Source organism: Leucopleurus acutus, assembly GCF_964270905.1.
Source record: "Leucopleurus acutus genome assembly, chromosome: 13".
NCBI lineage: Eukaryota > Metazoa > Chordata > Mammalia > Artiodactyla > Delphinidae > Leucopleurus > Leucopleurus acutus.
Window position 1 is genome coordinate 67083188 of NC_139155.1, and position 21426 is coordinate 67104613.

The window sequence follows — 21426 nt, forward strand, 5'->3', positions numbered from 1 at the left end:
GTTTCTTCAACAAATAAATTGCAAGGGGAAAAAGAGAAAGAGAGAAGAAGAACCCATAAATCAAGAGAGACTGGGGAGCCCCTTCCCCTTTCCCAGGAGAAACTAAGCTGTGGGGATTCAGACAGTGCAGCTAGGCCCTGTGGCAGAGGGGTTTGGCCAAGACTGCCACCAAGATCAGCAATACCAATGTCGAGATAACTCAGCCAGCATCACTGGTTGCACAGGAACAGAGGAGATTTGGCCAGCGTGACCAGGAGGGTGTTTTCATACAAGGGACTGAGCAAATAAGTAAATATATTGAGGATAATGGGAGCCAGATCTCTTACTTTCAGAGTCTGAAGTTGGAAACATGGAAGAGAAAGGCAAGAAAAAACTACCTCTATCCACAAAGAGAGCCTAGAAGCAATAACGTCCCAATGACAATGAGCCCACCTAGCACTCAGTGTTTGGCTTCTAGATACCATTTTCCACTAAAAGGAACCAGGGCTCATTGGAGAAATGGCAGATTCCAGTACAGAAGAACCAGGATCATTCTGTTGTACAAAAAAAGGAAGGAGGGTTCAAACAGGGAATGTCAAAAGATCACAGGAGCCAGTTTAAAAGGACTCCTCTTACCCAAAACCAGGACAATTTGAGTGTCAAAATAAATGATAATTACAGATAACAACCCATTGGATAATCTAGAAATCCATGGGTTCACACTGATATAAATAAATGGATAAATTAAAAGCTCTTCTTTATAATACAATGCCTATTAATAAATATAGAAGGAATGATGTTATTAGAAAATCACCAATTGGCAACCATCAAAGTAATAATAGATTCAGGCAAGAATCACCAAAGGGTGGTAAAAATCAGTTGGAAGGGACTTCCCTGGTGGTGCACTAGATAAGACTCTGAGCTCCCAATGCAGGGGGCCCAGGTTTGATCCCTGGTCAGCGAACTAGATCCCACATGCATGCCACAACTAAGGAGCCTGCCTACCACAACTAAGACCCAGTGCAAGCAAATAAATAAATAAATATTTTTTTAAAAATCAGTGGGGAGATTTGTTGACGAACAGGGTTTTACATAGCCTTAAGGTGTCTCCCCATAAAAATACTTTCTAATTAGTCATTAATTAGTAATTATAAAATTAACTTTACAGTGGCGAAACCTGGCAAACACCATCTTAACCAAATGATGATCACTAGTGGTAGGACAAATCAACATCATGTGCCTCCTGATATGATGCACATATCAGGACACATACTGTGAAGGACACAGTATGCATCCTGTGGTATTTCTGCCACAAATGCAGGACTTGAATCTAAACATAAGGGAACACCAGGCAATCCCAAATTGAGGCAGATTCTACAAAGTAACTGGCCTGAATTTATCAAAAACGTTTAGGTCATGAAAGACAAGGGAAAATGGAAGACTGTTCCAGACTGAAACTAAAGTGACAAGACACAACAACCAAATGCAATCTATGATCCTGGAGTGGATCTTCTACCTTGAAAGGACATTATTGGGACAACTGGCAAAATATGAACAGGGTCCACGGATTGGATGGTAGCTTTGTATCAGTGTTTACAGCGTACCGAAAAAAAAAAAAAACTGAGGAGAAATATCAACAATTGCAATGAATGGACTCTATTTGGATCCTGATTTCTGGAAACTCTAAAAAAATTTTAAACTAACGGGGAAATTTTATTACAGAATTATATGAAATCATGCATGTAAAAATTTTGAAAATTGTAAAGCACTATAGAATTTAAAGAAACTTTCATTCAATAAATATCTATTGAATGCCTACAAAATTTTTTTTATTAAAGAGAACTCAATGGAGAAATTTTAATATTGACTGGATATTTTATAATATTAAGGAATTATTGTTAAATTTTTAGGCATTTTAATGCCATTTAGGTTAATATTTAAGAAACTTTCATCTCTAAAGAGATACATAATGAAATATTTACAAATATTCATTATTATTAAAATTATTTTTTAACTTTTTTTTTTTTTTTTTGCGGTACATGGGCCTCTCACCATTGTGGCCTCTCTCGTTGCAGAGAACAGGCTCCGGACGTGCAGGCTCAGCGGCCATGGCTCACGGGCCCAGCCACTCTGCGGCATGTGGGATCCTCCCGGACGGGGGCACGAACCCATGTCTCCTGCATCGGCAGGCAGACTCTCAACCACTGCGCCACCAGGGAAGCCCTAACTTATTTTTTAACTTAATTCTTAGAATTAAGTAAAAGATGTCTGCGACTTACTTCAAGTTAACTGAGGGTGGGGAGGCAATAGACTGACCTTACAGTGAGACTTGCTAACACTGGGTGATGGGCCATCATCTACTTTTATGCGTTTGAAATTTTCCACAGTAAAAAATAAAATCCATTTAAAATCTATCGCATTTTAAATTCTTCCCTGTGTACAGCGACAGCCAACAGCAGCGATGAAGGACTTTGGTGACGAGCCCCTGTGAACCAGCGCACAAGGCTATGTGCTGAGTGTCTCGGGAATCAAGGAACGAGATGACGGGTCCCTAGGGCACAGGGGGGGATCTATTTTGAGCACAGTCCTGTGCCTACACATTCAGGATACTTGAACGGATCTGATTTTTTTAAATCAACACACAATCTCTGTAGCTGCAGCCACAATCTACAGGGTGTCCCAGCAACCTAGATTCTTCCTTTTACAAGTGATCTGTGAGCTTAAATGTTCAGCAGCACTAAAACATACCCCCTAAAAATGTTACACCTAGCAAAGGAGGCTCTAAAAAAGAAAATCAGTTACCAAGACAAAAGAAAGACTGAAATGCCAGGGATTAGAGGTCAATTAAGGAGACACTGAAGTCAAAATTTAACACACTAAGGACAACTACAAATTTAAATGCACATATTACTATACGAGTTTACAGAGCTGATGGTGAGACATAATTTATTCAGGAATTCTACTTCCCTTCACGGGCTCTGGTATTATAAGCACTGACGTTAATATTAGATGAAATAATCTTACGTAAAAGTGACTCCCACCAAGCTTCAACGGAAGCAGAAACAGCAGCTCAGCTCCTGTCAAACGTGACAGCAGCCTGCAAAACCAAAGTCCCCACAGGACAGTCACAGACTCCCAAACGGAGGCTGAGTTTGAAACAACCATCACCCCTGCGGGGCACGTTCATTCTTTCGTTCAGTCAACGTGGCAGGGCAGGCCTTGGAGTCAGATCAGTGAGCAAGACAGATGAGGTCGGGGCCTTTGTGGCATAGTCTTATCTCCTGGGCCCTCACAGCATCCAGCAAGAGTGTGCCTTCTGTCTCCCCTCCAACATTTGGACTGAACAAGGGAAGGGCCCTGTCAGCAGAGAGGGGTCTCCCCCCGACACAGTTCCTCAACTCTAGAAAGATAGTTCCCGGAGTGACTATCCCTGAAAGAGACCTCAAGTATATGTCTTCTTCATCCTCTGGGAAATCCAGCCCTGCTTTCCTTGACTGGACTGGTTAAACAGGAGTGTGGGGTTCAACAGGAGGTTTTCACTCGTTACGCATTCACTGTTAGAAAAACCCTGACATTCAGAACATCCCCTTCACTTACGAAAGAGTTTACCAAATGCTTCTTCACGGTTTATTTCAGACAGCCAAGTAGGTCCGTTTACAGATGAGGAAAGTGAAGGTCACAAAGGTTTGGAGCCTCCCTCCCCCACTGGGCAGGGCTGACTTGTATAACTAAGAGGACACAGTGGAAATGACAGAGTGTGACTTCGAGGGTAGGTCAGAAAAGGCATTGTGGTTCCTGCGTGCTCTCTCTTGGATCACTCCCCCTGGGGAAAGCCAGCTGCCATATTGTGAGGACACTTTGGACTGGTCCACAGAGCTAGGAACGGAGCCCTCCTGTCAACAGCCAGCACCACTTGGCCAGGCAAGTGAGGGAGCTGCCTTAGAAGTGGAGCCTCCAGGCCCAGTCAAGCCTTCAGATGAGTGTCACCCTCATGAAATCATCCCCAGCCAGAATCCCTCCAACTCCTGCTCAAGAATTCTTTTTTTTAAAATTAATATTTATTTATTTATTTGGCTGTGCTGGGTCTAGTTGCGGCACACAGGATCTTTGTTGCAACAAGCGGGATCTTTAGTTGCAGCACACGGACCTAGTTTCCTGACCAGGGAATGAACCTGGGCCCCCTGCATTGGGAGCGTGGAGTCATAACCACTGGACCACCAGGGAAGTCCCTCACTCACGAATTCTTAACACCACTAAATGTTGGGTGATTTGTCATGCAGCAATAGATAATACACAGGGACACCGAGCCAGCCTCTCTGAAGATGAAGAGTATGGTCACATGGAAGGGATAAGTCCAGCTGTGCAGGACAGAAAAACACCCTAATCAGGACAAATGCTGCCTGGAAACCCATCTCAGCTCAACAGAGGAAGAATTTTCTAACTTTCAGAATTATCTCAGGAATACCATTTTGTCTTGGAGATAAAGCTTTATTCTCTGTCACCTGAGAGGTTTGCCCTAGGCTCCTGCTGAGGGGCCAGAAATGCTATAGGAAGAAGTCAATGAACAGACAGATGGTTGGACCAGATGACCTTTAAGTTCCGTTCCTACCTAGACATTCTCCCACCACTAGCTTCCCAGGTACCGATGACAGGTCTGTCCAGTGTGTGGCCAGCTAAGAGTTACTGAACACTGATCTAACATGCAATGGGCCTTCTAGGAGGAAACAACTGAAATATGATCTACTGGTCCTGCCCTCAAGCAGCTGCACATGCCCACAGATGACATATCACTCAGCCCACTTGTTCAAGGTGGAAGAGGGTCCCAGGTGCCGCTGCCTGAGGCAGAGCTGAGCCCAGCCACCTGCGGATATGCAAGCAAGAATAAATCCTCCCTTGCTTTAACCCTCTGGGTTTGGGGGTGATTTGTTTTGGAGCTGCCTGATCCAGGAGGAGAGTGAGCTGAGGACCCAGTTCTAACTCCCTCTCCTGTCAGGATGGTCACAGAGCCCACTGTCATCAGAGTGTGACCGTGGAGGAAGAGGTGAGATGATCCTGGAGAGGCAGAGATAAGGCTGGTCCTGAGGGTGGGTGGGTTGTACAGGTATGGGATGAAGGGAAGGTGGAAAAGGAGGCTCCAGTGTCGAAACGCAGAGGGCTGTCAGCAGTCTTGTTGGCAACCTAAGTGTCTGCTCTTGATCTCCACCCACCTCCTCTTAGGCTATGGCAAACACTCTTTCTGTGAGTAGAGGACTCTGTAGCTAGTCACAGAAGCCTAGAGATGTGAGATGGGGCCTTAGCGGTCTGCCTTCTTAGATTTAACTTCCCATGGTCCCAGATGACAGAGTTGTAGCTGGACCTTGAAGATGACACGCTGTCATATTCAATGAGTGTCCGTGTTTTTCAAAAGGGTTTGGTTTTCACCTTCACATGTATGGTCAAATGATCTTTGAGAGGGGTGCCAAGACCACTCAATGGGGAAAGGACAGTTCTCTTCAACAAATGGTACTGGGAAAACTTGATATCTGTGTGCAAATGAATGAAATCGGACCCTTAACTTACACTGTATACAAAAATTAACTCAAAATAGATTAAAGACCTCGATGTTAAGACCTAAAAGTATACAACTCCTAGAAGAAAACTGGGGAAAATCTTCATGACCCTGGACTTGGCAATTGGGACTACGTCAAATTTTAAATGTTTGTACATAAAATGACACAATCAAAAGAGTATAAAGGCAACCTATGGAATAAGAGAAAAATATTTCCAAATCATATATTTGATAAAGGATTAATAATGAGAATATATGGAAAACTCCTACAATCAACAACAAAAAAATCAAGTAGATTAAAAAATGGACAAATGACTTGACTAGACATTTCTCCAAAGATAATATACAAATGGCCAACAAGCACATGAAAATGCGCTCAACATCACTAATCATCATAGAAATGCAAATCAAAACCACAAGGAGATATCATTTCACACCCATTAGGATGGCCATTATTAAAAAAACAAACAAACAAACAAAAACGAAAAACAAGAACTTCCCTGGTAGTCCAGTGGTAAAGAATCCGCCTTCTAATGCAGGGGACCTGGGCTCGATCCTTGGTTGGGGAACTAAGATCCCACATGCCACGGGGCAACTAAGCCCACATGCCCCAACTACTGAGCTCCAGTGCCTCAACGAGAGAGCCCACGCACTCTGGGGCCTGCATGCCACAACTAGAGAAAAGCCCGCGCACCGCAATGAAGACCCAACGCAGCCAAGAAATAAATTAAATAAATAAATAAAATAAATAAATATTAAGAAAACACAAAGTGTTGGCAAGGATATGAAGACACTGGAACTTTTGTGCATTGTTGGTAGGACTGTAAAATGGTGCAACCATGATGGAAAACAGTATGGAGGTTCCTCAAAAATTAAAAATAGAACTGCCATATGATCCAGCAATCCCACTTCTGGGGATATATCCAAAAGACTTGAAAGCAGGGTCTCAAAGAGATGCACACCCGTGTTCTATTCACAATAGCCAAGAGGTAGAAGCAACCCAAATGTCCATTGACAGATGAAGTCTGCAGGGAGGAAGGAGGTGAGCCAGAGACTGCTCATCCTTTGAAAGGCCTGCATCCAAAGCTGGCCCTAAGAGTCTGGATTTGGCAAGCTCCTGCAACACCTCGGGGTTCCCCTAACTGGTAAGCGTGACTGACTACACCCAAACTGCTTGTGCAAACAATGTGTGGTCCATGCTGCACACCTGCTTTCCTTCTGGGAGCCTGGACTCTGGGACCGTGCCAGGCAGAGGGTACCCACGTGACAAGACCCCCAATAAAATCCCTGAGTGCTGAGTCTCTACCGAACATCCCTGCTTGGCAACCTTTCACACATGTGTCACAACAAGCTGCTGGAGGAATTAGCATGTCCTGCATGACTCCACTGGGAAAGGAGCCCTGGAAGCCTGTGCCTCGCTTCTCCAGATTTCATCCATTGCCCCTCTTCCCTTTCTGCTTGTGCTTTGCTTCCCTTCACTGTAATAAAGCAGGCTGCAAGCGCACATCGAGCCGAGTGCTGGGAGTCCTCCCAGGGGGGTCATTGAATCTGGGTTAGTCTTGGAGACCCCAACATGGCACCCCAGCAAGGAGTCTCCCCGATGTGAGGTGGGTGGGCACCTTAGCACCTGCTGAGTCAGCAGGTTGGTGCTGCCCACGAGTTCCCACTTCTTCCCCCATGTAATAGGACAATAAGGAAGAGGCTGCACTCCTCACCGCAAGCGTGAACTGGAAATCGCTCTGACATCACAGAGAACCCCATGTTTGTGAGGGCCTGTTATCCAGTTAGATCTAACATTTTAGGGCAGAGGCCTCACCTCTGACACACAGCCTGCTTCCCACAGGGTCCTGCACATATAACACATGCAAAGCAAACCGTCGGGTGCACATGAAACTAGTTTAAAGAGCTCTGGGATTGTGAAAAGCCCTTTTAAAAGCTTTATCTTTACTCCCCACTCATCCAGTCACTGCCACACTTTATGAAGTGACAAATCATCCTAGGAACACAGAGACAACATGCACAAACCCTTGTAACCCTATGGAAATACAAATGAGGACCACAGATACAAGGCTGTTGGTTCATGGAGGAGCCTATTTCAACACATTCAAATCTGTCAACATAACATATCCAAATAATCTGCATTTCATAACTATCACTTTTCCAGCACTCCTGGCTAAGCCGGCAACCTCCAGTTCATCTTCCCAATCTTATTTCAGCAAACAAGTTTTCAAAATTGAAAACAAATTAAGAAAAGTCCGAGTTTGGCACTAACATACTTGCTTTCTGAAACCCCATAAAATTGCAGGCAATTCTCATTCATTCACTCACTCATCCATTCAGACTAACCAAGCTACTGAGGGCATATCAGTGGCAAAGCACCGTGCTAGGCTTCATGTAGAACATGAAGAAGATACCAAACTTGGCCACGGTGTCCCTTTGGCACAAAGCTGTCTGCAGAGATGCCCATACACAAACCCTGTAAACTCCCAAAGGAGGAAGATGTGGTCCTTAGGTCAGTCTGGGGCTACTATGGATATTTCAAATGGGAAAAACCCAAAGTGGGGGACTGCTAACACAGGGGATGGAACTGTTGAAAGAGATGCCTGGAGAAGACAGGCAAATCCAGGGTTCCCAGGGCGGGAGGTGGCACCACACCGGGGACCCTGTCCAGGGCAACAGCTGAAGGCTGGGGCACCAGCTCAGCAGAAGGCAGACCTGAGCCAGGATGTGGCGCTAGGAATGGGGAGGAAGGATGGATGAAAGGAAGGAGACAGGCAGGGCTCAGCAGTTCCACCTGATGTGGGGTGAAGCAGGTAGGAGGCAGCAAGCATGACTCAGAGGTTTTCAGCTATTCATAGAAAGAAGAAGGTCAGGAAGAGGAGCGGGTTGTGGGGGGAAATCATAATTCATGTCACTAGACCTTGCTAAGAATGCACTGTGCTTCTCCAAAACACTCTGCCAGTCCACTCACAGGCTCTTTGCAACACCCTTGTGTTAAACGTTAAAGAAACGGACTTCAAACCAATGTTTACACATTATCAACTTGGGCATTCCTTTTCAGCCTCCTATCTGGCCTCATAGTATGAAACACTGGATGATGTTTCAAATTAAAGCTGAATCCAATATAATAAGGCCGCCTTCTGAGGTGGAAACCCCAGTGGCTTAACCTGAAGATTTGCACCTTCAACTTCATGTTTTCAGGGACACTTTGCAACTGGATAGTCTTTTCCATTTCCATCCTTCAAGCATCACCTAAACTGATATTAAAAATACTCCCTGGTGGTCCACTGGTTAAGACGCTGTGCTTTCACTGCTGGGGGTCCAGGTTCGATACCTGGTCAGGGAACTAAGATCCCACAAGCCATGCGGCAAAAAAAAAAAAAAAAGCAGCCACAGACAAAATGAATGGGCATGACTGTGTTCCAATAAAACTTTATTTAAAAAAAAATACTGTCTCCATGAGAGTTTGCCTTTGACAGTTGGCCCCACTGGAGGAAGGAGTGCTTGATCCATTCTAGAGGCAAAGATGTCTTGGCCACCACCCCAAAGTGGGCCCAGCTCACCATATGTTCAGTGGGCTTCCTCAGCCAGAGGACTTTCAAAACTTACTTTCACTTGACTGTAGCCTTCTTTCTTATAGACCCAGACTAATTTCTTTGAGCCCTTCCTTGCTAACTGGCTTTGCCATTCCTACCCATATATCAGTCTGAACAATAATAAATTAAAACAAAACATTTTTGTTTCATATTTTGTTTGAAATCATTTCCTGGGAAATAGATGTCATTTATAATGTTGCCAAACAGGCAACTTGTATACAACAAAACAGAATTTAGTTTAATCAAATCAATCTTCTCATTAACGTGGATAAAACTTATGTTTGAAACACTCTTTCCTTAAGGACTTGCTGGGGCTAATACCTTTGAAAATTCTGCATCATTTATGAATTCTTCCATGTTCCCTGGGAGATGAGAACTGGGGATTAAATTTTTTAAATGGGAACTAACAACCAAAAAAGAAAAAAAAAAAGACCATATTCCCGCAAAACCATATTCCCCTTATTGGTATTCAAATATTCAAATAGATATGGGATTAAGAGTACCAGGCAATGGAATAAGAACCTCGTCTCCTGTATTTATATTCCTAGCACATTGTTGGAAAGAAGTAAAAACCTACCAACAATTACCCATACCTCCCAGAAATACTTTCTATATGTGACAGTATTTACAAAGAGCATCTTTTTATTCTTGATAATATAAATTTACTAAGCCCAGCTGTTGGCACTATGTACTTTCTCCCTTAGAATAAACTTGAGCAATCGAATGAGCTTTTCCAGCAAAATCTAGGGCAGAAGCACTCGAGGAAGCGATACTTAATGGAGAAATTCTAATCCAAACCCCCACTGATTATGTATCAAAGTAAAAATAATGGGGATTGAAATGCAGCTCAAGACTACAGTACAATAACCATTTAATTGGCAAAATCAATGCTGACAATACCAAGTTCTGCAAAGGATAGAGATCCACAAAAATCTCTTTATTTCTTGCCAGTGGGACTATAAATTGACACAACTGCCTTGGAAAAGAGTTTGGCCTTCACATTCTCCACAACCCAGTGATTTCACCCAAGAGGAACGCCCACACGTGTACAAGCATTTTTGTAGTGACCCATCAAGAGGAGCATGAATAAGTAAAAACTGCGCTCACGTCCTGGGCTGTTATAAAGCAGTCAAAATTAGTCCCCCCAAATCGTATGCTGTACAATATGCTTTTTTATAAAGTTTCAAATGGTTGAAATGAACAATGTGGTTTTTTTTAAAAAATTGCATATAGGTTAGCTAAAACTAAATAAAAAGAAAAGAAAGTGGACAGTGACCAGGATTTGGGATGATGGTTATCTTGGAGCGGGGAAGGCTGGAAGATGGGATCAGGGAGGGAGGACAAGACACGTGCCCGCATTTTCTCCAAACACCAGACTTCGCTTAATTAAAAGAAAAAAATTAGACAGTGGTCTTTCCAAAAGGGAAGCTAGCAAGAGAAGCAGCTCTGATTCCTTCCCCAGCTGTCATCCCAGGACTAAAGCTGACTCTACCTGACCCCTAAGGAAAGGAGATCATGAATAAAAGTTCTCTCATTCTGTTTGCAGCTCTGAGCACCTGAATTTGCCTCTATTCCAAGCACACACACTTGGAGAACTACTGAGAACTGGGGGTCTGGGGCAGGTTGGAGGAGGTGACCCATGCCCGGCGCTGGGTGCAAATGGAACCCAGGATAACCTGCGCTGTCAGGACTGGGAGCGGCAGGCCCAAAGGGAGCTCAGTCCTTGAGCCCAGCAGGTAGGACAGCCAGGCCTGGTCTGGAAGGCAGGATTCAGACCAGAAGCAGGGACAGGAGAGTGGTGTCAAACATCTGAAGTGCTGTGAGGCCCGAGGAAGAGCAGACCAAAGCCGTCTTCTAGAAGGCAGAACTGGAGTGCAGGGAGAAGTGGTGATTCCAGCTCCACCTCGGAAGGGCCTTTTCTGCACTTGGAGACTGACTCATCTCCTGTGGCACTGGAGGCCCAGTCCGCAAGGTGGGTGCCTCAGGATACACCACTAAAGTTTGCTCCTTCGGCCTCAGTTTCCCTTCCTCTAAAATGGGAATGAAGACATCTTCGTGGCCGGCCTCACGTGGGGCTAAAGGAGGGAGAGGGCTGTACAAATGTCAGGGATCATTCATCCTACCCAAGTGAGTCGAGCAACAATTCTGCCCACCCTGGAATCTAGAAATGTCCAAAAATGAAACTACAGCGCTGGACTGTGAAAGCACACAACAAAACTTGTCCCCAACCCCTTCTCCCCCCAAAACCAGTATTTGTCCCCATAACCTTATCAGCAAGCAAGAAGAATTTTTCTTAATTACCCAGAGAATCTGTACTTTTGAGATAATCTTGAAAAGCTAGCTGTCTATACATAGTTATCTTAAGAAAAAAAGAGGGACTTTTTTGCTCTTCCAATTAAAATAAAACAAAAATACATAAGGTCAGATTTTACTTCCACTAGAACTAGGCCTTCCTGCCACTGTGGGACCCTAGACTCATAAACATTACCTTGACCTCAACTACTGACCCCTAGTAGTACCTGGTAAAATGCAGATAACTCAGAAATGCTGAACTCAAGGATGAACAGGCATTAGGACACACATCTGGGACAGGCACAGACTTTGGAGTGCAAAGGGCCTAGGTGAGAATCTCTCTCTACTGCCTACCCTGCCCAGTGACTTTGGACAAGCCACATCCTTCTGGCAAAGCTCAGAACTCCTCATTTGTACAATCCTGGAACCCACCTCACAGTGTGATTTCAAGGATGAAATAAATGAACATAACGTAAAGCAGAGAGTGTGGTTCACAGTCGACATGCCCTATGTGTTATGTCCCTTGCCTATGAGACAGAGTGACACTTATTTATAGCAAATCATGATGATGATCCCTATCATTGTATGCCTTGGTGAAATGTTTACACACCTGATGGCGTATGGGAAGTGGGATAAAAACACCATTTGGAAAAGGATCTCTTTTTGCTCAGTTGCCAAATTCTAAGAACACTCTGTCCTGTGAGCTGTATGCTGCAGCCAAGTGGGCCGAGGGGCACCAACGACACCACATGAGATGAACACATTAGAAACACAGGTCAGGGCTTCCCTGGTGGTGCAGTGGTTAGGAATCCACCAGACACGGGTTCGAGCCCTGGTCCGGGAAGATCCCACATGCCGCAGAGCAACTAAGCCCGTGTGCCACAACTACTGAGCCTGTGCTCTACAGTCTGCGAGCCACAACTACTGAGCCCTCGTGCTGCAACTACTAAAGCCCTCGCGCCTAGAATCTGTGCTCCGAAACAAGAGAAGCCACTGCAGTGAGAAGCCCGCACACTGCAACAATGAGTTGCCCCCGCTCACCGCAACTAGGGAAAGCCTGCGCGCAGCAATGAAGACTCAACACAAAAATAAAATAAATAAATTTATAGAAACACAGGTCAGCTCTCTCCCCTGTCAGGAATTAAAGACAGTGATCCCCACTTTGAGTGGGAACCATCACTTAAGTTCAGTGGAGCTCCCAAATTCTCAGTGGCATCACAGATTCAACTATCCTCTAGAAGCTGTGCTCCAAAAAGGTGAGGGAGGACCATATAAATGCTCTGGTGGTTGACCTGAAGAGATACTGCCCAGCAGAGTGAAGTGAGCAAAGTGACCCAAGCTTCAGCAAACAGAATGGCAGGGCCCTCCTGTTTGCAATGACAATGGAGCTGTGCTTCTCAAACTGTGGTCCAGAGCAGCATCACCTGGGAACTCGTTAGAAAAGCTGAATCTCAGGCCCCTCCTACACCCACTGCAGCAGAAACTCAGCAGGGGGGCTGAGCACTTGATGTTTCAATAAGCCCTTCAGGGAATTCCAGTGCTCACTCAGGTTTGAGAATTGATAGTATAGAGTGATCAGAGATCTCAAAGTTTAAACCATCCCCAGGAAACATACCTAGACAGCCTTCAGGATCTTTCCCCCTTTCAATCCATTTCAATGGAACACAGTGTTAGCTATCTCACCACTGGACTTCACTGTTGAATCCCACACTGCTTCTAGAATAAGAAAGGCCACGGTGGGATGCTTCCTGGTTCTCCACTGAATGCCAAGATGGGCTCCTGAAGGGCAGAAGCCATGTCTGATGCATCTGTGAGCCTGCTGTGCCCCCAGGCCAAGGCCCAGCAACCAGCAGGCACCAGGAAAAGTGGGAAATAGTCTGACCAACTGAGGAGGGAGCAGGAGCCCTTCCCATGAGTGCGTCCCAAGGACTGAACAAGGTTACTGTCCCCCTCAGTCCTTACACAGTGATCTTAGCTCCTGAACCAGAAAGCTCCTGAATCAAGGACTTTGGGGGCTGACTCTGGCTGGCTGCTCCAGGTCCCACAACTACCAGGACCAGAGGGGTCCCGAGGTCCCAAATCACTCCCTCACTCCAACGTCACTGCTCACTCCCTAGACCCAAGCTTGCCAGAGGTCATGTCCACAGGGGCTCCCCTGACTGAGGTCAGGGCCCCAGCCCTTGAAGGTTGGCCAGAGGCATTATTTCTCCTGCTGGAGTGCGAGTTCCCAAACATCTCCAGGCCAGTGGCAGTGCCCTCCAACTCTGGATGCCCTCTGTCACCATGGCTGCAGCATCACCACCCTCCAAACTCAGCCAACCCACCCTGACACTTCCATACCTGTAGTAAGACAGGAGGCCGTTGCTGAGCACGAACCAGCGGCGCTGGTAGCCCTTCAGGTAGTTGGTCCACTTAAGAAGCCAGCCCTTGAAGCTGTCCAGAGGAAGTGAGACCATCGGGAGAGCGGAGGGCGAGCCACTCCCTGGCACTGGAGTCCCAAGATATGTCTTCACCTGCCCTGGTCGCGGAGCCTTTGATGCCGGCAACAACCCAGACTCGAGTTTGGTCAAGGGCACGCTCCCCACTACTGGCCCCAGCGCCAGCACCTGCTCGGATGGGGCCTTGGTGAAGGGCCCAGCCCCCAGGCTTGAGCCCAACTCTTCCCGGTGACCTGATCCGGTCCCCAACCCCTGCAGCAGTTCCAATTCCTCTTTGAACCCTGGCCTTGGCTCAGACATCTTCCTGGACTCAGGCTCCGATCCTGGCACCGGCTCAGAAACTGGCTCCGACACCTGTCCTGACACCAGATCCCGTTTGGGCTGGGGCACCGCCTGGTGCTGAGGCTTGGGCTCCGGCTCGGAGCCGGGCGTGGAAGCGCTCATGCTCGGCGCCGCCGTGTGGCAGGACAGGCAGGGGACAACCGTGAAGAACGACGAGAGCCCGCGGGACCGGCCGCCACAGCCACCGCCTCGGCACAGAGCGGCCGCTTTCCCCATGGAGCCCGTCGACCGGAGCGCGGCCGAGCTGGGGGGAGGGGGGAAGCGAGAGGCGGAGGCCTGGGGCGGGGCCGGGGGCACCGTCACGAGCGCGCGGCAGGGGCGCGCGCGGGTCTCTCCGCTGCCAGTGCGCCCCGCGCCGCCTTCGCCAGCATGCTCCTGCACCCAGGCGTGCAGCAGGCTGGACTTGGACCCTCGTCCCTCCCTTGCGTCGCCAGCTCCCGGCTCCGGGGCTGGCCCTTGGAAGGCGCCCAGGAAACGCTTGTGGGGCGAGAGCTCGGCGAGCGGGCGACGCGGAAGGGACGGCGCGCTTTGAACCACCATCCCTGCCTGCGCCCCAACCCGTGCCAGGCGCTGTGGGAACAATGATGAATGCGGAGCCCGCCGGCTCCCAGCGCAGCTCTGTTCGCGGGCCCCGCGCCGGAGCTCCCCGCCTCTGACCCGGGCAGGTTCGCTCCCCAAAACCCAGAACATGCGCCCGAAGCGCAGGGGCCCAGCCGGATGACGCTAAAAGCTGAGGAGGACGCCCACCGCCCCCCATGGCAGCCATTACCTGTCTATGGGTTCCTCCCGCTGCCACCAGGCTCAGGGGCCCGAAGCCACCGCCCCACCACCTGGGCCAGCTGGCCTCTGCTTTGGCCAGGGCACTTCGCCGCAAGTGGCAACATAGTTCAGGCTCTCTAAAGGAATAGAGAAAGAGTTTAGTAAGCCGAGCGTTTTAGTACAAGGAACGCATCCAAAAGCGAAGTTCTTGGAGCTCCTGGACATGCCTGGGTAACCTTAGCTGGCGGTCTGTGAAGATGCTGCAGTAGCCTGTGGAGTTTTACCTGTCTGTGCATTTTCCTGGGGGAAGGTCCCTAGTTTCCATTGGATTCCCAAAGGAGTCTGTGATCCCAGAAAGGTTAAACATCACTGATTTTAAAGAATCTATCCCGGGCTTCCCTGGTGGCGCAGTGGTTAAGAATCCGCCTGCCAATGCAGGGAACACGGGTTAGAGCCCTGGTGTGGGAAGATCCCACATGTTGCAGAACAACTAAGCCTGTGCGCCACAACTACTCTGGAGCCTGTGTGCCACAACTACTGAAGCCCGCGCGCCTAGAGCCGGTGCTCTGCAACAAGAGAAGCCACTGCAATAAGAAGCCTGTGCACCGCAACAAAGAGTAGCCCCCGCTCTCCGCAACTAGAGAAAACCCGCGGGCAGCAATGAAGACCCAATGCAGGCAAAAATAAATATAAATAAATATATTAAAAAAAAAACAGTCCAGAAAAGTTTGATCAACACCATGTTTTTCATGCCATTTGCATTTAAGCATCTTGGGGCGGAGTGTGCAAGCTCCGTTTAGCCACCTCTGCCTATTGTCCTAAAGCCACATGCACTGACCTCCCTAGCCCCTGAACACATGTGAGCTTGTGATCACCCCAAGGGGTTAGAACATAGGTTTCTTTAAAATATTTAACTGGTTTCTAAAACTTTGAAATTGTAATGCTTGCACTATATAGAACTGAAGTATACAGGATATATAATGAAAGAAGAGCTCCCCTCTTCCTCCTCTCTGGGGCTAGTGTGTTGATAGTTTCTACACATCTTTCCAGAAATGTTCTAAGAGAACAGGTCCTTAAGATGAAGTGTATGGTTTTCATAAATTATATGTAAATTTTAAGTGTAAGTGCCGATTTGTGGTAGGTTTCATCATAATCTTAAAGGGGTCCATGATCCCTCCACATTAAGGACCACTGACACTGAGACTTTTAGCTCAGGGTATCTGACAAGAACCCATGTTTGCCTTCCATCTTTCTTGAGACCCAAAGAGACCCCACTGAAACAAAAGTATAAAAAATTCCAAAAGTACTAAGCATTCAACAATAGAAATAGAAATAGAAAGAAGGCTTTATTTAACAAATGTTCATTGAATTCATATCATATGCCAAGTCTTCTTCTAGGCCCTGATGATTGAGCAGTGAAAGAAATCTGACAAAAATTCCTGCCATCCTGGAGCTTACATTCTAGTAAGAAGAGACAGAAATATACCAAATACATCATTTAGAAGGTGACATGCCATGGAGAAAAAGAGAACAGTTAAGAGGGCTTGGGAAGGCCATGTTGGGAGTGTTTCAATTTTAAATAAAGATGGATCACTGAGGGAATTCCCTGGCATCCCAGTGGTTAGGACTCCGAGCTTCCACTGCAGGGAGCACGGGTTTGATTCCTGATCGGGGAACTAAGATCCCGCACGCCGTGCGGCATGGCCAAAAAAAGAAAGAAAGAAAGACGGATCACTGATGAATGAGAGATTTCAGCAAGTGCTTAGAATATGGAAAGAGGATGAGAACTCTTATGAGCAAAACAGGTGGAAGCAGCAGCTGAGAACATTGTCTAAGCCAGCTAAAGAGGAGGTAGGAGCCAGCTGGCTTGAGAGAATCCAGGGAAGCTTTGGGCTCAAAGTCAACAGGTTATGGCAGAGGGTAGGAGTGAGAACAGGGAACTAAAATGGGGGATTTTATTCCTCAAACAGGTTTGTGAGCCCATGGGTATTATTTGTATGCCGTACACATATTTTCCAATATCCTTTCATATCTGCTCAGTGCATAATAAACAGACTCACATACAACCTGGAGCACGGACGGTGGGGGCAGGGGGTGGGGGGGAGGTGGGAGGATAACTGCTCCAACCCACTGCCCTACCCCTCTCTACACTGAAGTTTGCAAAGTGCAGGTAACATTTCTCCCAGGCAGAAAACATGTCTCTTCTCTAAAGAAACTGAATCAAACACCTGAGGTCAGCAAGGGCTTGCATAGTGGATGTTGGCACCACAGAACACAGCCCTCCTGACTCTGCTATTTCTCATTCTGCCCTACGCAGAGCTTCCAGCCAGATATTCTCATTCGGCAAAGGGACAAGAGGTAAGCCAGATCTAATTGCATAACAGCAGAGGAAATCTACACCGGCTTATTTTACAGGGCACTTGCTAAGGGGCATAGAGCTGGAAAGCAGCTGACCTGGGATTTGAACTGAGGCCTTCCTTCCAAATTTGTGCTCTTAGCTACATGCTGCCCTGCCTCCCTCTTAGTTTGTGCATCTCTTTTCCTGGGTAAAGGAGACAAAAACCAGCATCTACATTTGTATCTGTGGCCACAAGCTGACCTGGATTTTTCTGGCTTTGCTCGGGGCAGGAGTTGCTCCCATTTACTCAGCAGACATTTATGGAGCATTATGTGTGCAAAGCTCTGTGCCACATCCCAGGCTTGAGAACAGAAGGAAGTGCAGACATCAGCCACCAGCACCACCCTCCTTGGAACAGTTGCAGGTTAGAGAGCTGAAGCCCAGAGAAAGGTTACTGGGGGAGACAGGGGGTCCCAGTCAAGGCCTGCTCCTGGCCCAGCCCCCTGAGCCCTCAAAGCCCTGCAGAGTTCCCGAGTCAGTGGCTGGACCAGGCTCTGAATTGTAATACCCGAATAACACTTCCCGATTCAACAATGGGCTGGGCTGGGATGCATCCATCCTCTTGTTTGTGCTAGGGGTCTCCAGGAATTAAATGATTTGGTCTCCCTGCCAGGCCCTGGCTCACAGGTATGCGCCTTCCAGCAGATCCCAGCTGAGTGCACATGCATCCGCTGACCCCTTGTGGTCATTGTGGGATCTGTGCTGGCCCAGCAGTTGGGGCCTTGGTTGCACCTCTGGGACTTTCTGCCCTGGTGACCTCACTTCTCAAAGCACTTTGCCACCACTTATCTCGTGGGGTCCTCCCTACAATCCCAGGAAGTGAGGAGAACCAGGATTCCCATTCCCACTTTACAAATGAGTGGCAACGCCCTGGCATCCAGTCCCAAATCCAACACTAATTCCTTATCTGACCTTGGCAAGACAGTTCCCCACTCTCTGCCTCTGTCACCCGTTGATGAAATAAGAGAAAGGGCCTGCGTGAGGTAGCTCTGAGGTTTTTCCAGCTCCCCAAACTCTCAGCGCGGAGATGTGACTTGTCCAAGGTTGGAGTGAATCAGGGCAGAGGCACTCCCAGTCGGCAGGTCACCCCATTTCCCCACAATGATTGGGAGAAGTGAGAGGTGTCACAGCAAACAAGAAAATCAGTTTCTCCACCTTTGTGTTCTGATTGTGGGGTGAAGTGCCACATGGACAGATAGATAAGTGAGTGGATGGGTATGTGGATAGATGGATGGGGTGGATACGTAAGAACTTTGGGATCACTCTTAGCTGCAACTGCCTCCCCTGCTCCCTGACTAACTGCCCCTATAATTCTAGCTGCCTAGCCCCTTGGTAGGCTGCTCCACATCCACCTGCTGGGATCTGAAGCCATTGCCCCTGCCTGACAGCCTGGAGCTGGGACGTGCCATGAGGGGAACGAGTCCTCACCCAAGAATTCCTCCCTGTCATGTCACTGACCACATGGCCAAGAATGGTAGCCTAGGAGGAAAGTCAGGGCCCAGGGCCATGAATGGGCATCCCTCACAGAGCAGTTCCTGCAGCCGACAATGGCTGAAACTGAGGGCGGTGCTTGCAATGAAGCCGAGCATCACTGGGGCAGCCGGGTGGCGTGGAAAGAGTACGCCTTATGCATCTCACACCCTGGTTCAAACCTAGCGACTCCAAGTAAGTTCCTTAGCCTCTCTGTGCCTCGGGTTCCTCACCTTAAAAGTGGGCATGATACCTGAAGAGTACAGTTGTGAGGACTGAATGAGGTAGGATATAAAATGCCTTGCGTGTAACAGGTGTTCGGTAAACAGAAGTTCCCTCCCTTTGTTCCACGTCATGGAGAACTCTGGAGAAGGAACTAGGTCCACTGTGCACCTAGCAAGATTTTTAAACTGGGAAGGCTTTTCAAGTACCCTAAAGGAGTGACGTGCATGTGGTGAAAGGGGAGGAGGGAAGGAAATGTGTCTTCAGCAAGAATTAAAGGTACACCCAAGACACTCAATTCCATTTAAAGAACATCATTCATCTGCCCCCTGCCATCAGCATGGTTCTTCAGACACAAAGGGTATTCCACAAAGGTTTCCTGAGGACAAAACTGAAAACATCTTTACATAGCTAATGGGCAATGGTCAGGACTCCTGTGTTCTGTTCTTCCACTTCCTGGGTGGGCATGTGCCTCATCCACAGCTAACGCAGCCTAACTCTCCCTAACAGTCTGTCCATCCCAGAATGGGTGACAAGTTCCCCTTAGCTACCCGGTAGAAGGGGGACCTGGAGTTTAGTCCAGCTCTCTGTGAAACACCTAACCTCAGGTAGCTGACAACACAGCTGAGGCTCCACATCACCGTCTGTGAACTCATGCTCCCAAGGGCTCAGGGTCCCTAGCCTCCACTTCCAACTAGAGTGATAAAGATTGGGAGCTTATCACATGGCACTTAGGAGATGGTCTTTGGATGAGACAGGCTTCGGGTGGGCTTTGTCACTTACTAGCTGCCCAATCTTAGGTGGGATTCTTGCTCTCTGAGCCTCAGCTTCTCATCTATAAAACGGGGCTAAGAAAATTACTTACTTTGTTGTTGGGAGGAATCAATGACTCATGTCTGAAAAGAGCTAAGCCTTGTGCCTGGAATATGAGTGCTCAATAAATGTGAATATGTCAGTGGTTTTACTGGAATGGGCTTCCAGGTGAGACCTCATTTGAACTAAGAGTTCTGTTTGTGTGTGTGTGTGTGTGTGTGTGTGTGTGTGTGTGTGTGTGTGTGTGTGTGTGTGTGTGTGTGTGTGTGTGTGTGTCCTCTGGACTAAAGAATCCCTAAGGCCCTCCTTAGCTTCAGGATTCTATTTCTCAAATAATATCTTCCCATCCAACACTCCTCCATTCTTCCTTCACTGATTTTCCTTCCCTTTTATTTTTTTTTTCTCTCAACAATTAGGCGGCTTCTCCAGAATTTCATCACTTCTTGTTTCTTACTTAAATACAACATCCTCTGGTTTTTTCATGCAAAAGTGGGAAGACTAAGTCCACACAGTCTGAGATGAGTTAGTGGCTTATAAAGTGACTTATTAGGTTGACATGCCAACTCCCCCACCTGCCCCACTCCCAGGGGTCCCCCAGTCCATTGGGCCACAGCATGAGGATGCAAAGACCTTCTGCCAAGGCCAGCCGTCTAGGGAAGAAGGGTACATGTGGCCAGAGGCTAGACTGGGGTGAGTCTCAGAGAGGCTGCATCAGGGAAGATCTAGTAGGTGGAGAATTCCTGGGGACATTCTGGAGAAAAGAGGGGCTGGGGCTGCTCTGTGGGCCTTCTGAAGACACCAGGATCCCCAAAAGCCTTCCTTTCCCCTTCTCTAGGTACAGTGCCAAGGAAAAAGACTGTTGTTGAAATGAAACAAATACACAAAATATAAGAAACACATCAAAATGCTAGCAATGGTTGATCTAATAGAAGAATTTTTGTTTTGGGCAAATGTGGTCATATTGCTTGTATAATAAAATTTAAATATTTAAAGTCAATTATTCTAATCAGTTGTGTTTAGCCAAGAAAACAGACAAAAACCTAGAAAAAGACTATTTGGGCTCCCACTGAAAAGTATCATGTTTTCAAAAGAAGACCATTAAAAGAGAAAATAGGGGACTTCCCTGGCGGTCCAGTGGTTAAGAATCTGGCACTTCCAGTGCAGGGGGGTGTGGGTTTGATCCCTGGTTGGGGAACTAATAAGATCCCACATGCCAAGCAGTGGGCCAAAAAAAAAAAGGGAAAGTAAAAGCATCATTGACATCCGGTTCCCCACACCTGGATGAGGATGAGGATGAATGAAGAGGGCTTCTGAAAGCCACCAAGAGGACTGAGGTCCTTACCTAGCAACTGTGGTGATGCAGAATGACCACTCCACGGCAGTCGGGAAACCTGCTTCTAGTTCTCTGCCACTAACTTGCTGCATGACCTTAGGCAAGTCAGGTCACCTCTCTGGGCCTCAGTTTCCTCATCTGTAAAGTGAGAGGACTTGGTTAACTTTAAAAAATATGTACCAGGCCCTTACTCTGTGCACTGTGCTGAAGCTGTAATTAAACAAAGGAATGAACAT

At 47.4% G+C, this 21426-nt stretch overlaps 1 protein-coding gene across 1 annotated transcript in view; it reads right to left on the reverse strand.

The window, feature by feature from the left end:
* OSBP2 (oxysterol binding protein 2) overlaps positions 1 to 14411 on the reverse strand; it is a gene marked incomplete at both ends in the record, with an annotated part of 138761 nt that extends 124350 nt beyond the window's left edge. Inside the window, one exon of the mRNA XM_082853744.1 lies at positions 13756 to 14411. Coding sequence (XP_082709870.1) covers positions 13756 to 14411 — 656 coding nt within the window. The remainder of the gene's footprint in view (positions 1 to 13755) is intronic.
* Positions 14412 to 21426: the final 7015 nt, after the last annotated feature.